This window comes from Amphiura filiformis, chromosome 9 (assembly GCF_039555335.1).
Source record: "Amphiura filiformis chromosome 9, Afil_fr2py, whole genome shotgun sequence".
Taxonomy (NCBI): Eukaryota; Metazoa; Echinodermata; class Ophiuroidea; order Amphilepidida; family Amphiuridae; genus Amphiura; species Amphiura filiformis.
In genome coordinates, this window is record NC_092636.1 from 22370513 (window position 1) to 22393304 (window position 22792).

General features: G+C 34.3%; 1 protein-coding gene across 1 annotated transcript in view; it reads right to left on the reverse strand.

Annotated features, from left to right (window-relative positions):
* Positions 1-22792, reverse strand: part of LOC140160016 (gamma-aminobutyric acid type B receptor subunit 2-like) — a 176161-nt gene that overhangs the window by 8520 nt on the left and 144849 nt on the right. Inside the window, 3 exon segments of the mRNA XM_072183284.1 lie at positions 1360-1492; positions 2023-2173; positions 5937-6026. Of these exon segments, the coding sequence (XP_072039385.1) occupies positions 1360-1492; positions 2023-2173; positions 5937-6026 (374 nt within the window).

A 22792-nucleotide genomic window follows, 5' to 3' on the forward strand; every position in this document is an offset into this window, starting at 1 on the left:
ACATTTCTATAGATGGTATAACAAAGGATTTAATGTATTCTATTCATGCCCCCTACTTGAAAGCTCTTGAACATGTTGAAAAGAATAAATTATGGACAATTTATGGTTTGTTATGAAACACGCATCTGAGTTACCAGGATACATGTAAACAAAAAATATATAGGGCTAAAAAAACTATACAATGGTTTAAAAGCACCTTTTTTATTATTATTTTATTTTTTCTTTATTTCACATGATCCGTGCATATATTGCCTAGCTATAAATGAAAAAATATTTTTTTAGACCAATCAAACCAATACATGGGTGTAGTACGCCCTTAAGCTTTGTATACAAATTTACCCACCATCAGGAAGAAATGATCCCTACTGAATTACAGCTGCATACATTGGAAACAATCGTAAAAAAAGCAAGTTACTTTTACAACTTTAAACTCGACGATGCACACAGTCCTAGTTATCTGAGCACACCGCAATAATGGAAAAGAAATGTGATCGAAGGTTTGCATTAGAAGTGTTTTCTTTGACTCAACTGTGGCGAATTATAGCCCTAATTCTGTGCCTAGACACAAAAGTATAGCCTTAGGATACTCATGGCAATATGGTGTTATGCGTTTCGTCTGTTTTTACATCCTAAAGGGAATATCGTAATCAGAGTACTAGGAACCTGTTGAATCATGTACAGGTTTTACTTTAGAGCGTATTACCGGCTTATACTCTTTTACTTTAGAGCGTATTACCGGCTTTATCCTACACTTTGTCTGCTGATAAAGTAAAGGTGCGTGTTTTTGTTTGTTTGTTTGCTTGTTTGTTTGTTTGATTTTGCTATCAGATGGTATAATTTTTGTTTTATAACAAATATCCATTCGACAGTTTCTTAGCTGGGATCAAATGTTCAATGCAATAGACTTTGTCTGAAAATTCCGGGCTCTACAGCTTTTGTGATTGGACCCTGATGATCTATAATTGATACGCACATCTTTACTATGCAATACTGCGAAAACATGCGCAGTGAATCTGTGCGCATCGGTAATACGTCATTAGGGATGCAATCTCAAAGGCTTTCAGGCGGCGGGCGGAAAAGTCGCGAAGGTATTGATTTAACCAAATTTAATAGTGGTAACGTCCTTTGATCATTTTACGTAACAGTGCATGTGCGTGTAGGGCGCTCATGGCGCGATGCCGCGTGCGTGTAGGGTGCGCGCAAAAAGAGATCACATTGGAACTGACCACAGTAATGTGCTTTAATGCCACCGCGCACTACTATAACATGCTGATCCCGCGTCCCGCGTAGAGTTACCCGTTTGTCCTATTTGTGCCATAGTTTGATAACGAACAGTTGAGTTTTACCCTTATTTCTTACCGTACATAATGGTGTAAAGATATCCAGTCCAATCATTTCCGATTCCACACCAAGAAGCAGAATAGCAATGTATACAAGAATACAACCCAGGATGAGAAGATTATTTAAGTTTGGACTCGAAAGTTTTATGTATCTGTAAAATAATATGGTTTAACAAAAATAAAAACACTTTTAAAGTATTGCTTCTTACAGGTGCACTTTATATACTTTTCATCACTACTTTTAAAGATGTAATGCAAAATATGTATAAAATTTCCTACTTTTAGTGATCCTGCCTGCCCCCTTAACAACCACCGACTTGTAGAATTTTAAAGACGCTCTCTTGTACATGTCTCCCTGGTAAATACGTGTGCTTTGTCATAATATCCGCTCGTCAGCTATTATTTGTATCCTGTTAGAATATCTTTGCCAATGAACATACGGATTCAAAGTGATAAATTTGTGGAGTTATAAGGAAAATGAGTATTGTGTGTGGGTCCATTAGAATAATATTCTACTCATTAAATAGTAATGGTGGTTTTGATTAAACAATAAATTTTACTCTAGTACTAATTATTCAGGTCAATCATACGCAAATTGTTCCCTTTACACAAACATTTACCTTTCTAGCCCGGTTCCGAGGGTATAATATTTGATTACGATAATATATAAAAGAACACTCACTTTAATTTTCTGTATCTTATGTTGAAAGATAGAAAAACAAGTGCCATTAAAATTCCAATGAGGGCAAGGCTTGACGTAGCCACATACGCAGCAGGAGCTATGTGTAGTCGCTTGTCGACAACAATCAGACGATCTGACGGTGGCCCAGAACCTTCAATCAAAAATCAAAACACAGTATTATTAATGACCTTGTGACGAGAATAATTTTGGTTCTTGGTTTGTCTTTTTATATTATCAATTCAGTATCACATTATATTCTAAACATTAATCATATAATGGTGTTTAATTGTTCCAGTATCAGAATAATAAAAACAGTACGTTCTTCATTATCTTGTGGTGAATGCTTTTCAGTAGTATAATGAAGTAGCGTCAAAATTACTCAAAATAAACACAATACCGTAGAATTCCGTGTGCAACCAAATGCCTCTAAATGAGTGCTTTTTACTAAAGTGACGAAAGACAGACAACCTGCACAAAAACATTGCAATAGATTGGTAATGTTTCCAATATCTGTGGTTTGTACAATCGATTGCATCAGTACTATACCGTAAACGTTCGCCTAATGGCGCTATGGAGTTCATGGAAATGAGAGAGCACCATCTCTGTAAAAGCCGACTATTATCACTGATCATTAAGGGTACGTGTAGTTAAAGAGTGAAACCTATCGACACATACAATTATGAACAAGATCGAACAAACTTGTTCATGATAATGCGGTAATCATTCACCTGCTACATTGTGGCCCAGTGAGCAGAGCATTAGACTATAGTGCGAGGATAAAGAGAACATGTGGAGAGGATCGATGGTTCGAATCTCATGCAGTAATTTCTGACAGATTATGATGTCTGTCAATGTTTTTTTTTTCTGATTTGAGGAAATTTTATTCTCTATTTTCTTGATTTTATCTTTAACATTGTTTATTATTTTATCTTGTATGTGTCTTTTTTCATGATTCTTTGTTTTTATCGTTTAATTTGAGAGTAACTCAATCCATTCAATCAAATGTTGTAATGAACCTATTTGATTGTACAGGCATTTGTTATGTGTGTGAGACGAACTGTCGCGTGCGACAAGTCTTTCAATTCGCGCGAGTGTCCTTGCCTATATGCATCAGTGGTCATAAGAGGTATATCATTTTATTCGAAAGGGGGGGTCCCAAATATACGGGGGTCATAAAGTCTTGGAAAGAATAATAGGAGGGGGTCATAAAATGTTTTATGACCAAAATGTAGAGAGTCACACGATGACCACAGAAAGTGTGTTATTTTATTCAAAAAGACTGATTTCAATACAATTTGGGGGTTTGGGATCATAAAATTTTTGTTGCCGAAATATTGACGGAGACTTTTTGTAAATTTGGGACCCCCCTTCCGAAAAAAAATGATATCCCTCTAAGAGGATTCAAAAGATAACCTCTGCCCCAATAATCCCTAGCTATATTTGTTTGAAACTGTATATGTGACCCCTCGGCACAACTGAGCCCTGAAGTCGCCAATCATCATTTTTGAGATATTCAACCAAAATATTCTGCTTGAAATTAGCTTTAAAATGATGTATATCATGTCTATAGTACTGGACATTTTAAGTAGTGAAAAATCATTTTAAAGCTAATTTCAAGCAGAATATTTTGGTTGAATATCTCAAAAATGATGATTGGCGACTTCAGGGCTCAGTTGTGCCGAGGGGTCACATATTTGTTTGAAACTGTTCCACGGAGGATGTATCATAATAGGCCCAGTCTTCAAATGATATAAATAAAATTTGAATGAGTGAACGGACAAAATCATACAACGACCAACTGAATAGAGGCTGTGCATATGACGTACTACTCAAATGCATTCAACAAAAGCATGATTGCATCTACCGCGACAGTTCGTCTCACACACATAACAAAATGCACTACGATCAAATAGGTTGATGACAACATTTGATTGAATGGACTGCACTGCGCCATGATTACGGGGAAGAAACCGGTTCAAATCCTTTGTTTGGAGCCAACCGATAAACACAAGGCCTCTATAGCTATCATTGAATACTGGCTAGGATTCCACAACACAATGAGAACATGTTATAAGGCGCTTTGGAAGGCACACAATACCCCAATGGCTTTCCATATTATGTGCACTCAACAACTATTCAGTATCGAAGCCCGGTATCGAAGTTACGTAATGTTACTATGTCAACGGGATCACGCGCTTAAGTAATGAACCACGATCGAAACAATCAGTACACAAAAAATGCCGCATACCAAAATAGCGTGATCGTAATGATCGCCATACAAACAGTGCTTGGTTGTTCCGATACCATCACGGAGTTACGTAACTACTTCGTGGTCTGATAGTTATATGATCATTGATCAATGGTCTGATCTACTTGGGTTCGATCCTTTTAAGAAAAGAAAAAATAGCTGATCATTTATAATGCATAAATGAATAAAGTAATACCGTTACACAATTTGAAACATTGAGGCCGTTCTATTTTTCAAAGGTCATTTAACTGTGAAATGTAGTGGAATATATCACGCATTGATAGGTAGCAGGTGGAGCAAACTTTGTCAGCGGTTTTTGTTGCCGTTTGTTCGCAGTGCCTATTTATCTAAAAAAAAAATAAGAAAATTAGAATTAAATTTAAAAAAATCACAATATTCGTTCGTAAAATGGGGACAAAATCCAAAAACATTTCTTGCCCCTTCTTCACATAAAAGTGCGGGCAGAAATCAAGATTCGAACAAGTATCATTCACCATTCAAGGCGCACCCTCTACCGACTGAGCTAACGGGTCAGACAATAGAAGGGTGTAATTTTGAACTGAAGAATATTAAAAAAATATAAAGAAATTACAATGTTATAAAAATTGTTTACCAAAATGAGTTAGGTATAACGTATGAATCGATTTACAAATTAAGTCCAATGGCACTTTGAGAAAGAATACCTGAAGAAACCCCAAAACATTTGCTGCTCTAGCAACTAACCTAGTGACCTAAAGTATTGGGCCATGTCACGATATTTTTTCTGAGGCATTATGTCCAGGTTGCTCAATTTAACATACACGTATCCTTAATGCTGTTGAGATTTTACAAGGATGGCGCTCTCACATTTCTAAGAATCCAAAAGCGCCATTAGGCGAACGTTTACGGTAGTTGCTCAAACCTTAATAATATGCAGGGTGTCTGCCTTTCGTCAGGGTGTCTGCCTTTCGTCTCTTAAAAAAAAAAAAACCCACTCATTTAGAGACATATTATTCAAAATTTAAAAAAAATACCGTAAATTTCTTGTACAACCAAAATACCTCCAAATCAGTGGGTTTTTTTCGAAAGAGACGAAAGGCAGACACCCAGACACACCTTACATATTATGAAGAGTTTGAGCAACTATATTACTGATGCAGTCGGTTGTACAAACATTACCAATCTACTACAATATATTAGTCTTACAATAATAAATGTTTGTACAACCGCCTGCATCAGTAATATAGTTGCTCAAACTCTTCATAATATGTAAGGTGTCTGCTTTTCGTGTCTTTCGTAAAAAACACTCATTTAGAGACATATGTGATGCGATCAAGAAAAATCAGTCGGAACTCGGCAATAATAAAGTTTCAGTTTCCTATAGGATAGGATAAAGCATTTACAAAGCTGGATATTGCAGAAAACCCCATTGAAATTAAACAACCAGTTCCAAAGATATGAGCAATTAAAGAGTTTCCAAAACAGGAGGAAACAAAAGGAAATACTTCCTTTGTTTGGCTATATCTCAAAATCAATATATCCGACTGATTTTGCTTGATCGCATCACATAATGCTTGCAGATGGAATTCTACGATATAATATCTTTGTTTGAATGTTTATCCAACATTGGACAGAGCCATACAAAACATTCAATATTTGTGTCACAATTGTGTTCTTTAGTACATACCTGCCCACCTAACTGCCGTGGTTGCTTCAGCATTAAAATCTAATGTCATACTGTCAGGAAAATACAGCGCCACAAGTCTCATTTTATTATCTGAAAAAAAGTTCGAGAACCTCTTTATTGATCTTTGTTACTGATAAACTGATCTCATGAAAGTATTTACATCCAATAATAATCCCCTTTTCACCTACATTTGTTCGTAACATTTTAGTCTGTTTATGAGAAAGAGTAATTTAGTGTAAAAGGGAAGGCAAGAATTGGTAAGGCTATAATTAAGTTGCAAATACCAAAGGGTAAGGCTGATGTGTGATTGAATTTGATAATACGTATTTGGGATGTGTTACCTAGCAATTGATTCTCAAAAGGTTCATTTAGTGAAAAGGGGCAAGGCTTGTATTTTATAACTGCATGTTTTGTGTGTGGGTGTGGTGTGCTGTGGGAAGGGTGGGGTACGTGCGAGAAAAGGGGATGGGTTGTAATGGGGTGCATTGGTTTTAGCATAGCTATACAACCGTCTTCGGTTGCAGGCACACAAGTACGTAAAAAGCCATTTAAGACCATGGCCTCGTTTGTAGATATGGTGTAGAGCCTTACTTGGATTGTACAAAGTTTGAGATGTCCACAGGTAGGCGGAAAATTTCAGTGAAGGATGCGTATTGTGTTTGGGGCACATGTTGGGGGTGTGGGGTACGTCTATGTGATGGGATATGCTTGTTTCGTTTCGTATATTGTAGGTGGTGTTTGCATGTATGTGTTTATTAGTGTTTTTTGCCTCTGTATGTTTGTGTCTGTCTAGCAACCGTGTGCCTACGTGAGACAACGTACGTATGTGGGAGATGGATATAGACATATAAAGGTGAACTAGTTGAAACCAATCTCACCATCGTATTTGCACAGCAAACAACATCTGATGTGGCTCGAACTTATTACAAATCGAAGCGAATGAATTTAAATTACTTCGACGATTAAAAAACCTCAAATTATATTTTCAAATCATTACCCGAATTTGACAAGAGGTTTTGTTTTTGATTGAAAGTTGAGGTGTTAATAATTGCTTTTCATCGCTTGATGACCGATGACCAAGACAAGAAATTTAACGAGGTGTGAAAGTAGGGCAGAGCAACATCACCAGATAGAGAGTAGCACATCTCACTTTTAATTCCAGAAAGCCCCCTGGCGAATTGGAGTACCAACTTAATGTCATGAATTCACTATATCCAGGTCAGCAGTGGTACATCTCAAGTAATTGCACCATTGTGTTTTAGTAAAGATGCAACCAACGGTTTACGGAAATAGGACGGAACTAAATAGACAAAAGGGGAAAATCATATTTTCAAAGAATCGTTCTTTGAATATGTAAAAAAGATGTGTTAACACCTTTAAATGCATTCAGTACATCATTGTTCAGGTTTCATTTTCATAACGCCGTTACCCTAGATAACTGTAATTGTTTGCAATATATGATAGGCGTAAAAGCAGTTTCAGATTAACACCATTTATTTCTGGCATAAAATGTGGAGACAATGATTTAAAAACTCTTTTCCGGCTTTCCCTGCTTACTCCTGACGGCAAAGTCCATAAATTAAATTGCAACCATCTAATATTAAGCTACATGTATTGCCATTAACATGATCTACAATAACATAGATTATTGGTATGTAAATACCAAAATGTTCCTCAAGATGCAAGTATTCGCTACGGTCATGACGGTGTACAATTTTAACATGCTTAAAAGATTGGGTGTGTTCAACCTGCCAAACCATAAGTGTTCGGTCATGACTGGTCACAACTCGGTCATGATACGAATACGTATTCGAGATCTTGAAGGCAATGGAGCTGTGACCAAAGGTTGAAGCCCAGGATTTGAAAGGTGGAAGCTCATCATTGGCTCTCGGGTGTGTTACAAAGCCATGCAGTCATCACTCAGTAGAAAAAGTGCGAACAGAAGTTGCATGGCCAGACGTGACTGGTCGAGTAATGTTTGAGTCGACCCACTTTTACTCATGTGTAAATTGGTAATTTCTCCTTCTAATTTAATCATTGTATATATTTTAACCAATTTAAAAGCCAATGGATGTATCATGAAAGGAATATGACACTTCGATTGTTTGATCGCTGTCTCGTGAATACGACCAAAGGGAATGATGCATGATGTCATAATGCAATGCTTATAGCAAATATAATTTAATGATTCTACATTAATGTGTCATTCATGTTTACTTAAGCTATACATCAAACCAAAAGATCTCTTTAATATTAGTAGTAAATTGATTTACTAAGCTACGTGGAAAGCTGTGAGAAGGTATGGTATTTCCAATTAAATAAATTATGTCTCCCCATTACCCATAAGCTAGACAGGCACTAGACATTCCCGCAGGCATTTACATTAAAATACATAAGTGCCTTTCGATGGCATTGTTTAATATAAAGTGACAATGTACACAGTTAAAAGGCACACTCGTGTTGTGTTAATATAATATACATGGTAATATGTAACCTCTTATTGGATTGTTCGATTGTTTAAAGAAATTAAATTAAATATTGATAAAGGAAATAGTTAGAAAGTACATCAAAGTGACAGATAAATTAAATCTATCCAAGTGCACTCGTATGTTTTGGACTTTACGGTTAGCCTATTTCCAACAGCAGTCTCAAATAGCCGCGTTGGCTCCATATTTGTTATGAGAATCCTCATTAGCCCTAGTCCTAGTAAATAGGAAGTTCGAACCCTATCATAATCATTTGGACGTTATATTGAGCTTGTTCTCATGTTCTAGTGATGCATGCTACATGATACGTACATCCAAAAGTTGCAATTAGCAAATAAATACCCAATGTAAAGGATAATGTCGTCAGGTCTCAATTTAATACTGGGACTACATTAGCCCTAGCTTGTCTCTTTGGAAGAGTACGCCATCGACATAATTCTATATACAAAACCGGGTCGGAGGTGAGCATGACCTACAATCCCGGAAAAAATGTGTTCGAACACCCACTGTAATTCCCATGTTCATCTTAGTATAGTGCGTACGCTATATGAGTCACTGGAAACTAAGATTTATAATAGAGTTCTCTCAATGTTCATCTTAAGCATATCCCTCCCTTTCCCCACCAATCAATGTTGGGAGAAGATATGTGAAGATGAGCATATTGGGTATGCCAACATTGTACGGGGGTAGAAGGGGACTATTTCCAATAAGGCCTTTAAAGTGTTCGAACAATATTTTCTGAGATTGTCTGAGGAATTCTAAAATCAGTGTTTGCTTTTTTCACATTTGGGATCATAACATCAGATCCAGTAGAGCGATTCAAATGAAACTTGGACATGTTAGTTTATATATAATAGGAACACATGCAATAAATAATATTACATTACATCCACAAATATTTCAGGGATCGGTCACTTTAAACATATATTTTCATCAAATTTTGAATAATTTAAGTCGAATAAGACGTAAAATACCTGATACATATCTCCAAACAGTTTAAAACATAGTAATTTGAATAGCTAAAAAGTTGACAATGTTTTTGGACAATCATGGACCATCTTTTATATTTGCTATAACACTAAGGGCACCGTCAATCAAACATCACACGGATGTGGGATGCAATTTGTCAATGCTATCTGCAGTAGATAGCAAAATAATGCAACGACATCTACCACATTATGTCCAATGCATTGCCAAACTTCTCCTTCCAAACCAGTAATTCCTGACCCCACAAAAGTAAACTTCAAAGATTTCAAGCAAATAAAACGAAAAGAAGTCATTAAAGACCCCCCCACAAAAAATAATAATGAAAGATATAAGAAACAAAGAAACAAAACCAACACAAAATAGGAAAGAAAATGCCAAAATTAAATAAAGGAAGATAAAACAAAAAATCTAAGTAAAAGGAAAATAATGCATTAAAAAGAAGGAAGAATAAAAAGTGCAAATGTCACTTGCTGTTCAATATGTTTCAAGTTCAAGTCCAATTTTACATTAAAAGACACATGCGCAATGTATAGGACACATCAATCAATAATATTTTAACTAACATGGTCAATGATTGGTGTGCAAGTTCAAGCTTATTTCATGATTGTCATTATTTTGATCGAAAAAAGAAAGAAAATATAAACAATTCAAAAATGTTGTTTTTCAGTTAAACAAACACCGATCATTATGAGCATTATAGATAATGACCTTTATTATTAGGCCTATGCAATCTCAAATTGGAATATTTCATTAAACATGATTTGCGTTGTCTCTTCAGTGGGTATAACTGTGTACACTGAAAGTGTGAAAGCCTATTCATGGTAAAGGTAAATCATTGCACACCTCCCCATTGAAAACACACATTGTGCACGGTTGACCACAAAACATAAAGAATAATAGGATTTACTTTTCTATTATATGGTGAATCGTTGGAAATGCGTGCTTGTCTATGTGTGTAAATCGTTATGATTCACCATTTGACCATCCTAACCATGGTGTATTTAAGATGTTTAATGAACACAATTTCACACATTAGGCTGATTTTCTTAAATGTTGGTCAAGTAATGTTTTTAAAAACAATAAATGTGCATAGCCTGTGCGTATCTCTCCTTCCTATCACTCGCTCTCTCTCTCGCCCCCCCCTCCGATTTATCACACAGTGGTAAATTTGTGACATTTAAATACATAACATTAAATTTACGAGTAATGTCTGTTTTAGCTGAATATAAAATATTAACACCTTCTCTAAATTAATTATACCACATGTACATATGCGCAATAAACATGGCACATAAATAATTTAGGCCTGTATTTGTGTGTACAAAACGCTATGTTAAATATATACTAACAGAACGCTATCAAAATATTCATTGATTTCCTCCATATTTTGTGGGATGATAGCACATTATATGTCTAACATGTGTGCCAAATTGCATTAAAATCGATGGCGTAACTGCAGAGTTATTGTCCAAAAACTAAAATCAGATGATTTTGCTAAGCAATTTTGTAGACAATCCCGGAAAAATGTGTTCGAACACCCACTGTAATTCCCATGTTCATCTTAGTATAGTGCGTACGCTATATGAGTCACTGGAAACTAAGATTTATAATAGAGTTCTCTCAATGTTCATCTTAAGCATATCCCTCCCTTTCCCCACCAATCAATGTTGGGAGAAGATATGTGAAGATGAGCATATTGGGTATGCCAACATTGTACGGGGGTAGAAGGGAGACTATTTCCAATAAGGCCTTTAAAGTGTTCGAACAATATTTTCTGAGATTGTCTGAGGAATTCTAAAATCAGTGTTTGCTTTTTCTCTTTTGGGATCATAACTTCAGATCCAGTAGAGCGATTCAAATGAAACTTGGACATGTTAGTTTATATATAATAGGAACACATGCAATAAATAATATTACATTACATCCACAAATATTTCAGGGATCGGTCACTTTAAACATATATTTTCATCAAATTTTGAATAATTTAAGTCGAATAAGACGTAAAATACCTGATACATATCTCCAAACAGTTTAAAACATAGTAATTTGAATAGCTAAAAAGTTGACAATGTTTTTGGACAATCATGGACCATCTTTTATATTTGCTATAACACTAAGGGCACCGTCAATCAAACATCACACGGATGTGGGATGCAAATTTGTCAATGCTATCTGCAGTAGATAGCAAAATAATGCAACGACATCTACCACATTATGTCCAATGCATTGCCAAACTTCTCCTTCCAAACCAGTAATTCCTGACCCCACAAAAGTAAACTTCAAAGATTTCAAGCAAATAAAACGAAAAAGAAGTCATTAAAGACCCCCCACAAAAAATAATAATGAAAGATATAAGAAACAAAGAAACAAAACCAACACAAAATAGGAAAGAAAATGCCAAAATTAAATAAAGGAAGATAAAACAAAAATCTAAGTAAAAGGAAAATAATGCATTAAAAAAGGAAGAATAAAAAGTGCAAATGTCACTTGCTGTTCAATATGTTTCAAGTTCAAGTCCAATTTTACATTAAAAGACACATGCGCAATGTATAGGACACATCAATCAATAATATTTTAACTAACATGGTCAATGATTGGTGTGCAAGTTCAAGCTTATTTCATGATTGTCATTATTTTGTGATCGAAAAAAGAAAGAAAATATAAACAATTCAAAAATGTTGTTTTTCAGTTAAACAAACACCGATCATTATGAGCATTATAGATAATGACCTTTATTATTAGGCCTATGCAATCTCAAATTGGAATATTTCATTAAACATGATTTGCGTTGTCTCTTCAGTGGGTATAACTGTGTACACTGAAAGTGTGAAAGCCTATTCATGGTAAAGGTAAATCATTGCACACCTCCCCATTGAAAACACACATTGTGCACGGTTGACCACAAAACATAAAGAATAATAGGATTTACTTTTCTATTATATGGTGAATCGTTGGAAATGCGTGCTTGTCTATGTGTGTAAATCGTTATGATTCACCATTTGACCATCCTAACCATGGTGTATTTAAGATGTTTAATGAACACAATTTCACACATTAGGCTGATTTTCTTAAATGTTGGTCAAGTAATGTTTTTAAAAACAATAAATGTGCATAGCCTGTGCGTATCTCTCCTTCCTATCACTCGCTCTCTCTCGCCCCCCTCCGATTTATCACACAGTGGTAAATTTGTGACATTTAAATACATAACATTAAATTTACGAGTAATGTCTGTTTTTAGCTGAATATAAAATATTAACACCTTCTCTAAATTAATTATACCACATGTACATATGCGCAATAAACATGGCACATAAATAATTTAGGCCTGTATTTGTGTGTACAAAACGCTATGTTAAATATATACTAACAGAACGCTATCAAAATATTCATTGATTTCCTCCATATTTTGTGGGATGATAGCACATTATATGTCTAACATGTGTGCCAAATTGCATTAAAATCGATGGCGTAACTGCAGAGTTATTGTCCAAAAACTAAAATCAGATGATTTTGCTAAGCAATTTTGTAGACAATCCCGGAAAAAATGTGTTCGAACACCCACTGTAATTCCCATGTTCATCTTAGTATAGTGCGTACGCTATATGAGTCACTGGAAACTAAGATTTATAATAGAGTTCTCTCAATGTTCATCTTAAGCATATCCCTCCCTTTCCCCACCAATCAATGTTGGGAGAAGATATGTGAAGATGAGCATATTGGGTATGCCAACATTGTACGGGGGTAGAAGGGGACTATTTCCAATAAGGCCTTTAAAGTGTTCGAACAATATTTTCTGAGATTGTCTGAGGAATTCTAAAATCAGTGTTTGCTTTTTCACATTTGGGATCATAACTTCAGATCCAGTAGAGCGATTCAAATGAAACTTGGACATGTTAGTTTATATATAATAGGGAACACATGCAATAAATAATATTACATTACATCCACAAATATTTCAGGGATCGGTCACTTTAAACATATATTTTCATCAAATTTTGAATAATTTAAGTCGAATAAGACGTAAAATACCTGATACATATCTCCAAACAGTTTAAAACATAGTAATTTGAATAGCTAAAAAGTTGACAATGTTTTTGGACAATCATGGACCATCTTTTATATTTGCTATAACACTAAGGGCACCGTCAATCAAACATCACACGGATGTGGGATGCAAATTTGTCAATGCTATCTGCAGTAGATAGCAAAATAATGCAACGACATCTACCACATTATGTCCAATGCATTGCCAAACTTCTCCTTCCAAACCAGTAATTCCTGACCCCACAAAAGTAAACTTCAAAGATTTCAAGCAAATAAAACGAAAAAGAAGTCATTAAAGACCCCCCACAAAAAATAATAATGAAAGATATAAGAAACAAAGAAACAAAACCAACACAAAATAGGAAAGAAAATGCCAAAATTAAATAAAGGAAGATAAAACAAAAAATCTAAGTAAAAGGAAAATAATGCATTAAAAAGAAGGAAGAATAAAAAGTGCAAATGTCACTTGCTGTTCAATATGTTTCAAGTTCAAGTCCAATTTTACATTAAAAGACACATGCGCAATGTATAGGACACATCAATCAATAATATTTTAACTAACATGGTCAATGATTGGTGTGCAAGTTCAAGCTTATTTCATGATTGTCATTATTTTTGATCGAAAAAAGAAAGAAAATATAAACAATTCAAAAATGTTGTTTTTCAGTTAAACAAACACCGATCATTATGAGCATTATAGATAATGACCTTTATTATTAGGCCTATGCAATCTCAAATTGGAATATTTCATTAAACATGATTTGCGTTGTCTCTTCAGTGGGTATAACTGTGTACACTGAAAGTGTGAAAGCCTATTCATGGTAAAGGTAAATCATTGCACACCTCCCCATTGAAAACACACATTGTGCACGGTTGACCACAAAACATAAAGAATAATAGGATTTACTTTTCTATTATATGGTGAATCGTTGGAAATGCGTGCTTGTCTATGTGTGTAAATCGTTATGATTCACCATTTGACCATCCTAACCATGGTGTATTTAAGATGTTTAATGAACACAATTTCACACATTAGGCTGATTTTCTTAAATGTTGGTCAAGTAATGTTTTTAAAAACAATAAATGTGCATAGCCTGTGCGTATCTCTCCCTTCCTATCACGCGCTCTCTCTCTCGCCCCCCCTCCGATTTATCACACAGTGGTAAATTTGTGACATTAAATACATAACATTAAATTTACGAGTAATGTCTGTTTTTAGCTGAATATAAAATATTAACACCTTCTCTAAATTAATTATACCACATGTACATATGCGCAATAAACATGGCACATAAATAATTTAGGCCTGTATTTGTGTGTACAAAACGCTATGTTAAATATATACTAACAGAACGCTATCAAAATATTCATTGATTTCCTCCATATTTTGTGGGATGATAGCACATTATATGTCTAACATGTGTGCCAAATTGCATTAAAATCGATGGCGTAACTGCAGAGTTATTGTCCAAAAACTAAAATCAGATGATTTTGCTAAGCAATTTTGTAGACAATCCCGGAAAAAATGTGTTCGAACACCCACTGTAATTCCCATGTTCATCTTAGTATAGTGCGTACGCTATATGAGTCACTGGAAACTAAGATTTATAATAGAGTTCTCTCAATGTTCATCTTAAGCATATCCCCTCCCCTTTCCCCACCAATCAATGTTGGGAGAAGATATGTGAAGATGAGCATATTGGGTATGCCAACATTGTACGGGGGTAGAAGGGGGACTATTTCCAATAAGGCCTTTAAAGTGTTCGAACAATATTTTCTGAGATTGTCTGAGGAATTCTAAAATCAGTGTTTGCTTTTTCACATTTGGGATCATAACTTCAGATCCAGTAGAGCGATTCAAATGAAACTTGGACATGTTAGTTTATATATAATAGTGAACACATGCAATAAATAATATTACATTACATCCACAAATATTTCAGGGATCGGTCACTTTAAACATATATTTTCATCAAATTTTGAATAATTTAAGTCGAATAAGACGTAAAATACCTGATACATATCTCCAAACAGTTTAAAACATAGTAATTTGAATAGCTAAAAAGTTGACAATGTTTTTGGACAATCATGGACCATCTTTTATATTTGCTATAACACTAAGGGCACCGTCAATCAAACATCACACGGATGTGGGATGCAAATTTGTCAATGCTATCTGCAGTAGATAGCAAAATAATGCAACGACATCTACCACATTATGTCCAATGCATTGCCAAACTTCTCCTTCCAAACCAGTAATTCCTGACCCCACAAAAGTAAACTTCAAAGATTTCAAGCAAATAAAACGAAAAGAAGTCATTAAAGACCCCCCCACAAAAAAATAATAATGAAAGATATAAGAAACAAAGAAACAAAACCAACACAAAATAGGAAAGAAAATGCCAAAATTAAATAAAGGAAGATAAAACAAAAAATCTAAGTAAAAGGAAAATAATGCATTAAAAAGAAGGAAGAATAAAAAGTGCAAATGTCACTTGCTGTTCAATATGTTTCAAGTTCAAGTCCAATTTTACATTAAAAGACACATGCGCAATGTATAGGACACATCAATCAATAATATTTTAACTAACATGGTCAATGATTGGTGTGCAAGTTCAAGCTTATTTCATGATTGTCATTATTTTTGATCGAAAAAAGAAAGAAAATATAAACAATTCAAAAATGTTGTTTTTCAGTTAAACAAACACCGATCATTATGAGCATTATAGATAATGACCTTTATTATTAGGCCTATGCAATCTCAAATTGGAATATTTCATTAAACATGATTTGCGTTGTCTCTTCAGTGGGTATAACTGTGTACACTGAAAGTGTGAAAGCCTATTCATGGTAAAGGTAAATCATTGCACACCTCCCCATTGAAAACACACATTGTGCACGGTTGACCACAAAACATAAAGAATAATAGGATTTACTTTTCTATTATATGGTGAATCGTTGGAAATGCGTGCTTGTCTATGTGTGTAAATCGTTATGATTCACCATTTGACCATCCTAACCATGGTGTATTTAAGATGTTTAATGAACACAATTTCACACATTAGGCTGATTTTCTTAAATGTTGGTCAAGTAATGTTTTTAAAAACAATAAATGTGCATAGCCTGTGCGTATCTCTACCTTCCTATCACTCGCTCTCTCTCTCGCCCCCCTCCGATTTATCACACAGTGGTAAATTTGTGACATTTAAATACATAACATGAAATTTACGAGTAATGGCGGTTTTTAGCTGAATATAAAATATTAACACCTTCTCTAAATTAATTATACCACATGTACATATGCGCAATAAACATGGCACATAAATAATTTAGGCCTGTATTTGTGTGTACAAAACGCTATGTTAAATATATACTAACAGAACGCTATCAAAATATTCATTGATTTCCTCCATATTTTGTGGGATGATAGCACATTATATGTCTAACATGTGTGCCAAATTGCATTAAAATCGATGGCGTAACTGCAGAGTTATTGTCCAAAAACTAAAATCAGATGATTTTGCTAAGCAATTTTGTAGACAATCCCGGAAAAAATGTGTTCGAACACCCACTGTAATTCCCATGTTCATCTTAGTATAGTGCGTACGCTATATGAGTCACTGGAAACTAAGATTTATAATAGAGTTCTCTCAATGTTCATCTTAAGCATAGCCCCTCCCCTTTCCCCACCAATCAATGTTGGGAGAAGATATGTGAAGATGAGCATATTGGGTATGCCAACATTGTACGGGGGTAGAGGGGGACTATTTCCAATAAGGCCTTTAAAGTGTTCGAACAATATTTTCTGAGATTGTCTGAGGAATTCTAAAATCAGTGTTTGCTTTTTCACATTTGGGATCATAACTTCAGATCCAGTAGAGCGATTCAAATGAAACTTGGACATGTTAGTTTATATATAATAGGGAACACATGCAATAAATAATATTACATTACATCCACAAATATTTCAGGGATCGGTCACTTTAAACATATATTTTCATCAAATTTTGAATAATTTAAGTCGAATAAGACGTAAAATACCTGATACATATCTCCAAACAGTTTAAAACATAGTAATTTGAATAGCTAAAAAGTTGACAATGTTTTTGGACAATCATGGACCATCTTTTATATTTGCTATAACACTAAGGGCACCGTCAATCAAACATCACACGGATGTGGGATGCAAATTTGTCAATGCTATCTGCAGTAGATAGCAAAATAATGCAACGACATCTACCACATTATGTCCAATGCATTGCCAAACTTCTCCTTCCAAACCAGTAATTCCTGACCCCACAAAAGTAAACTTCAAAGATTTCAAGCAAATAAAACGAAAAAGAAGTCATTAAAGACCCCCCACAAAAAATAATAATGAAAGATATAAGAAACAAAGAAACAAAACCAACACAAAATAGGAAAGAAAATGCCAAAATTAAATAAAGGAAGATAAAACAAAAAATCTAAGTAAAAGGAAAATAATGCATTAAAAAGAAGGAAGAATAAAAAGTGCAAATGTCACTTGCTGTTCAATATGTTTCAAGTTCAAGTCCAATTTTACATTAAAAGACACATGCGCAATGTATAGGACACATCAATCAATAATATTTTAACTAACATGGTCAATGATTGGTGTGCAAGTTCAAGCTTATTTCATGATTGTCATTATAAAAAAAAAAAAAAAGAAAGAAAATATAAACAATTCAAAAATGTTGTTTTTCAGTTAAACAAACACCGATCATTATGAGCATTATAGATAATGACCTTTATTATTAGGCCTATGCAATCTCAAATTGGAATATTTCATTAAACATGATTTGCGTTGTCTCTTCAGTGGGTATAACTGTGTACACTGAAAGTGTGAAAGCCTATTCATGGTAAAGGTAAATCATTGCACACCTCCCCATTGAAAACACACATTGTGCACGGTTGACCACAAAACATAAAGAATAATAGGATTTACTTTTCTATTATATGGTGAATCGTTGGAAATGCGTGCTTGTCTATGTGTGTAAATCGTTATGATTCACCATTTGACCATCCTAACCATGGTGTATTTAAGATGTTTAATGAACACAATTTCACACATTAGGCTGATTTTCTTAAATGTTGGTCAAGTAATGTTTTTAAAAACAATAAATGTGCATAGCCTGTGCGTATCTCTCCCTTCCTATCACTCGCTCTCTCTCTCGCCCCCCCCTCCGATTTATCACACAGTGGTAAATTTGTGACATTAAATACATAACATTAAATTTACGAGTAATGTCTGTTTTAGCTGAATATAAAATATTAACACCTTCTCTAAATTAATTATACCACATGTACATATGCGCAATAAACATGGCACATAAATAATTTAGGCCTGTATTTGTGTGTACAAAACGCTATGTTAAATATATACTAACAGAACGCTATCAAAATATTCATTGATTTCCTCCATATTTTGTGGGATGATAGCACATTATATGTCTAACATGTGTGCCAAATTGCATTAAAATCGATGGCGTAACTGCAGAGTTATTGTCCAAAAACTAAAATCAGATGATTTTGCTAAGCAATTTTGTAGACAATCCCGGAAAAATGTGTTCGAACACCCACTGTAATTCCCATGTTCATCTTAGTATAGTGCGTACGCTATATGAGTCACTGGAAACTAAGATTTATAATAGAGTTCTCTCAATGTTCATCTTAAGCATATCCCCTCCCCTTTCCCCACCAATCAATGTTGGGAGAAGATATGTGAAGATGAGCATATTGGGTATGCCAACATTGTACGGGGGTAGAAGGGGGACTATTTCCAATAAGGCCTTTAAAGTGTTCGAACAATATTTTCTGAGATTGTCTGAGGAATTCTAAAATCAGTGTTTGCTTTTTCACATTTGGGATCATAACTTCAGATCCAGTAGAGCGATTCAAATGAAACTTGGACATGTTAGTTTATATATAATAGGAACACATGCAATAAATAATATTACATTACATCCACAAATATTTCAGGGATCGGTCACTTTAAACATATATTTTCATCAAATTTTGAATAATTTAAGTCGAATAAGACGTAAAATACCTGATACATATCTCCAAACAGTTTAAAACATAGTAATTTGAATAGCTAAAAAGTTGACAATGTTTTTGGACAATCATGGACCATCTTTTATATTTGCTATAACACTAAGGGCACCGTCAATCAAACATCACACGGATGTGGGATGCAAATTTGTCAATGCTATCTGCAGTAGATAGCAAAATAATGCAACGACATCTACCACATTATGTCCAATGCATTGCCAAACTTCTCCTTCCAAACCAGTAATTCCTGACCCCACAAAAGTAAACTTCAAAGATTTCAAGCAAATAAAACGAAAAAGAAGTCATTAAAGACCCCCCACAAAAAATAATAATGAAAGATATAAGAAACAAAGAAACAAAACCAACACAAAATAGGAAAGAAAATGCCAAAATTAAATAAAGGAAGATAAAACAAAAAATCTAAGTAAAAGGAAAATAATGCATTAAAAAAAGAAGGAAGAATAAAAAGTGCAAATGTCACTTGCTGTTCAATATGTTTCAAGTTCAAGTCCAATTTTACATTAAAAGACACATGCGCAATGTATAGGACACATCAATCAATAATATTTTAACTAACATGGTCAATGATTGGTGTGCAAGTTCAAGCTTATTTCATGATTGTCATTATTTTGATCGAAAAAGAAAGAAAATATAAACAATTCAAAAATGTTGTTTTCAGTTAAACAAACACCGATCATTATGAGCATTATAGATAATGACCTTTATTATTAGGCCTATGCAATCTCAAATTGGAATATTTCATTAAACATGATTTGCGTTGTCTCTTCAGTGGGTATAACTGTGTACACTGAAAGTGTGAAAGCCTATTCATGGTAAAGGTAAATCATTGCACACCTCCCCATTGAAAACACACATTGTGCACGGTTGACCACAAAACATAAAGAATAATAGGATTTACTTTTCTATTATATGGTGAATCGTTGGAAATGCGTGCTTGTCTATGTGTGTAAATCGTTATGATTCACCATTTGACCATCCTAACCATGGTGTATTTAAGATGTTTAATGAACACAATTTCACACATTAGGCTGATTTTCTTAAATGTTGGTCAAGTAATGTTTTTAAAAACAATAAATGTGCATAGCCTGTGCGTATCTCTCCTTCCTATCACTCGCTCTCTCTCGCCCCCCTCCGATTTATCACACAGTGGTAAATTTGTGACATTAAATACATAACATTAAATTTACGAGTAATGTCTGTTTTTAGCTGAATATAAAATATTAACACCTTCTCTAAATTAATTATACCACATGTACATATGCGCAATAAACATGGCACATAAATAATTTAGGCCTGTATTTGTGTGTACAAAACGCTATGTTAAATATATACTAACAGAACGCTATCAAAATATTCATTGATTTCCTCCATATTTTGTGGGATGATAGCACATTATATGTCTAACATGTGTGCCAAATTGCATTAAAATCGATGGCGTAACTGCAGAGTTATTGTCCAAAAACTAAAATCAGATGATTTTGCTAAGCAATTTTGTAGACAATCCCGGAAAAATGTGTTCGAACACCCACTGTAATTCCCATGTTCATCTTAGTATAGTGCGTACGCTATATGAGTCACTGGAAACTAAGATTTATAATAGAGTTCTCTCAATGTTCATCTTAAGCATATCACCTCCCCTTTCCCCACCAATCAATGTTGGGAGAAGATATGTGAAGATGAGCATATTGGGTATGCCAACATTGTACGGGGGTAGAAGGGGGACGATTTCCAATAAGGCCTTTAAAGTGTTCGAACAATATTTTCTGAGATTGTCTGAGGAATTCTAAAATCAGTGTTTGCTTTTTCACATTTGGGATCATAACTTCAGATCCAGTAGAGCGATTCAAATGAAACTTGGACATGTTAGTTTATATATAAAACGAACACATGCAATAAATAATATTACATTACATCCACAAATATTTCAGGGATCGGTCACTTTAAACATATATTTTCATCAAATTTTGAATAATTTAAGTCGAATAAGACGTAAAATACCTGATACATATCTCCAAACAGTTTAAAACATAGTAATTTGAATAGCTAAAAAGTTGACAATGTTTTTGGACAATCATGGACCATCTTTTATATTTGCTATAACACTAAGGGCACCGTCAATCAAACATCACACGGATGTGGGATGCAAATTTATCAATGCTATCTGCAGTAGATAGCAAAATAATGCAACGACATCTACCACATTATGTCCAATGCATTGCCAAACTTCTCCTTCCAAACCAGTAATTCCTGACCCCACAAAAGTAAACTTCAAAGATTTCAAGCAAATAAAACGAAAAAGAAGTCATTAAAGACCCCCCACAAAAAATAATAATGAAAGATATAAGAAACAAAGAAACAAAACCAACACAAAATAGGAAAGAAAATGCCAAAATTAAATAAAGGAAGATAAAACAAAAATCTAAGTAAAAGGAAAATAATGCATTAAAAAGAAGGAAGAATAAAAAGTGCAAATGTCACTTGCTGTTCAATATGTTTCAAGTTCAAGTCCAATTTTACATTAAAAGACACATGCGCAATGTATAGGACACATCAATCAATAATATTTTAACTAACATGGTCAATGATTGGTGTGCAAGTTCAAGCTTATTTCATGATTGTCATTATTTTGATCGAAAAAAGAAAGAAAATATAAACAATTCAAAAATGTTGTTTTTCAGTTAAACAAACACCGATCATTATGAGCATTATAGATAATGACCTTTATTATTAGGCCTATGCAATCTCAAATTGGAATATTTCATTAAACATGATTTGCGTTGTCTCTTCAGTGGGTATAACTGTGTACACTGAAAGTGTGAAAGCCTATTCATGGTAAAGGTAAATCATTGCACACCTCCCCATTGAAAACACACATTGTGCACGGTTGACCACAAAACATAAAGAATAATAGGATTTACTTTTCTATTATATGGTGAATCGTTGGAAATGCGTGCTTGTCTATGTGTGTAAATCGTTATGATTCACCATTTGACCATCCTAACCATGGTGTATTTAAGATGTTTAATGAACACAATTTCACACATTAGGCTGATTTTCTTAAATGTTGGTCAAGTAATGTTTTTAAAAACAATAAATGTGCATAGCCTGTGCGTATCTCTCCCTTCCTATCACTCGCTCTCTCTCGCCCCCCCCCCCTCCGATTTATCACACAGTGGTAAATTTGTGACATTTAAATACATAACATTAAATTTACGAGTAATGTCTGTTTTAGCTGAATATAAAATATTA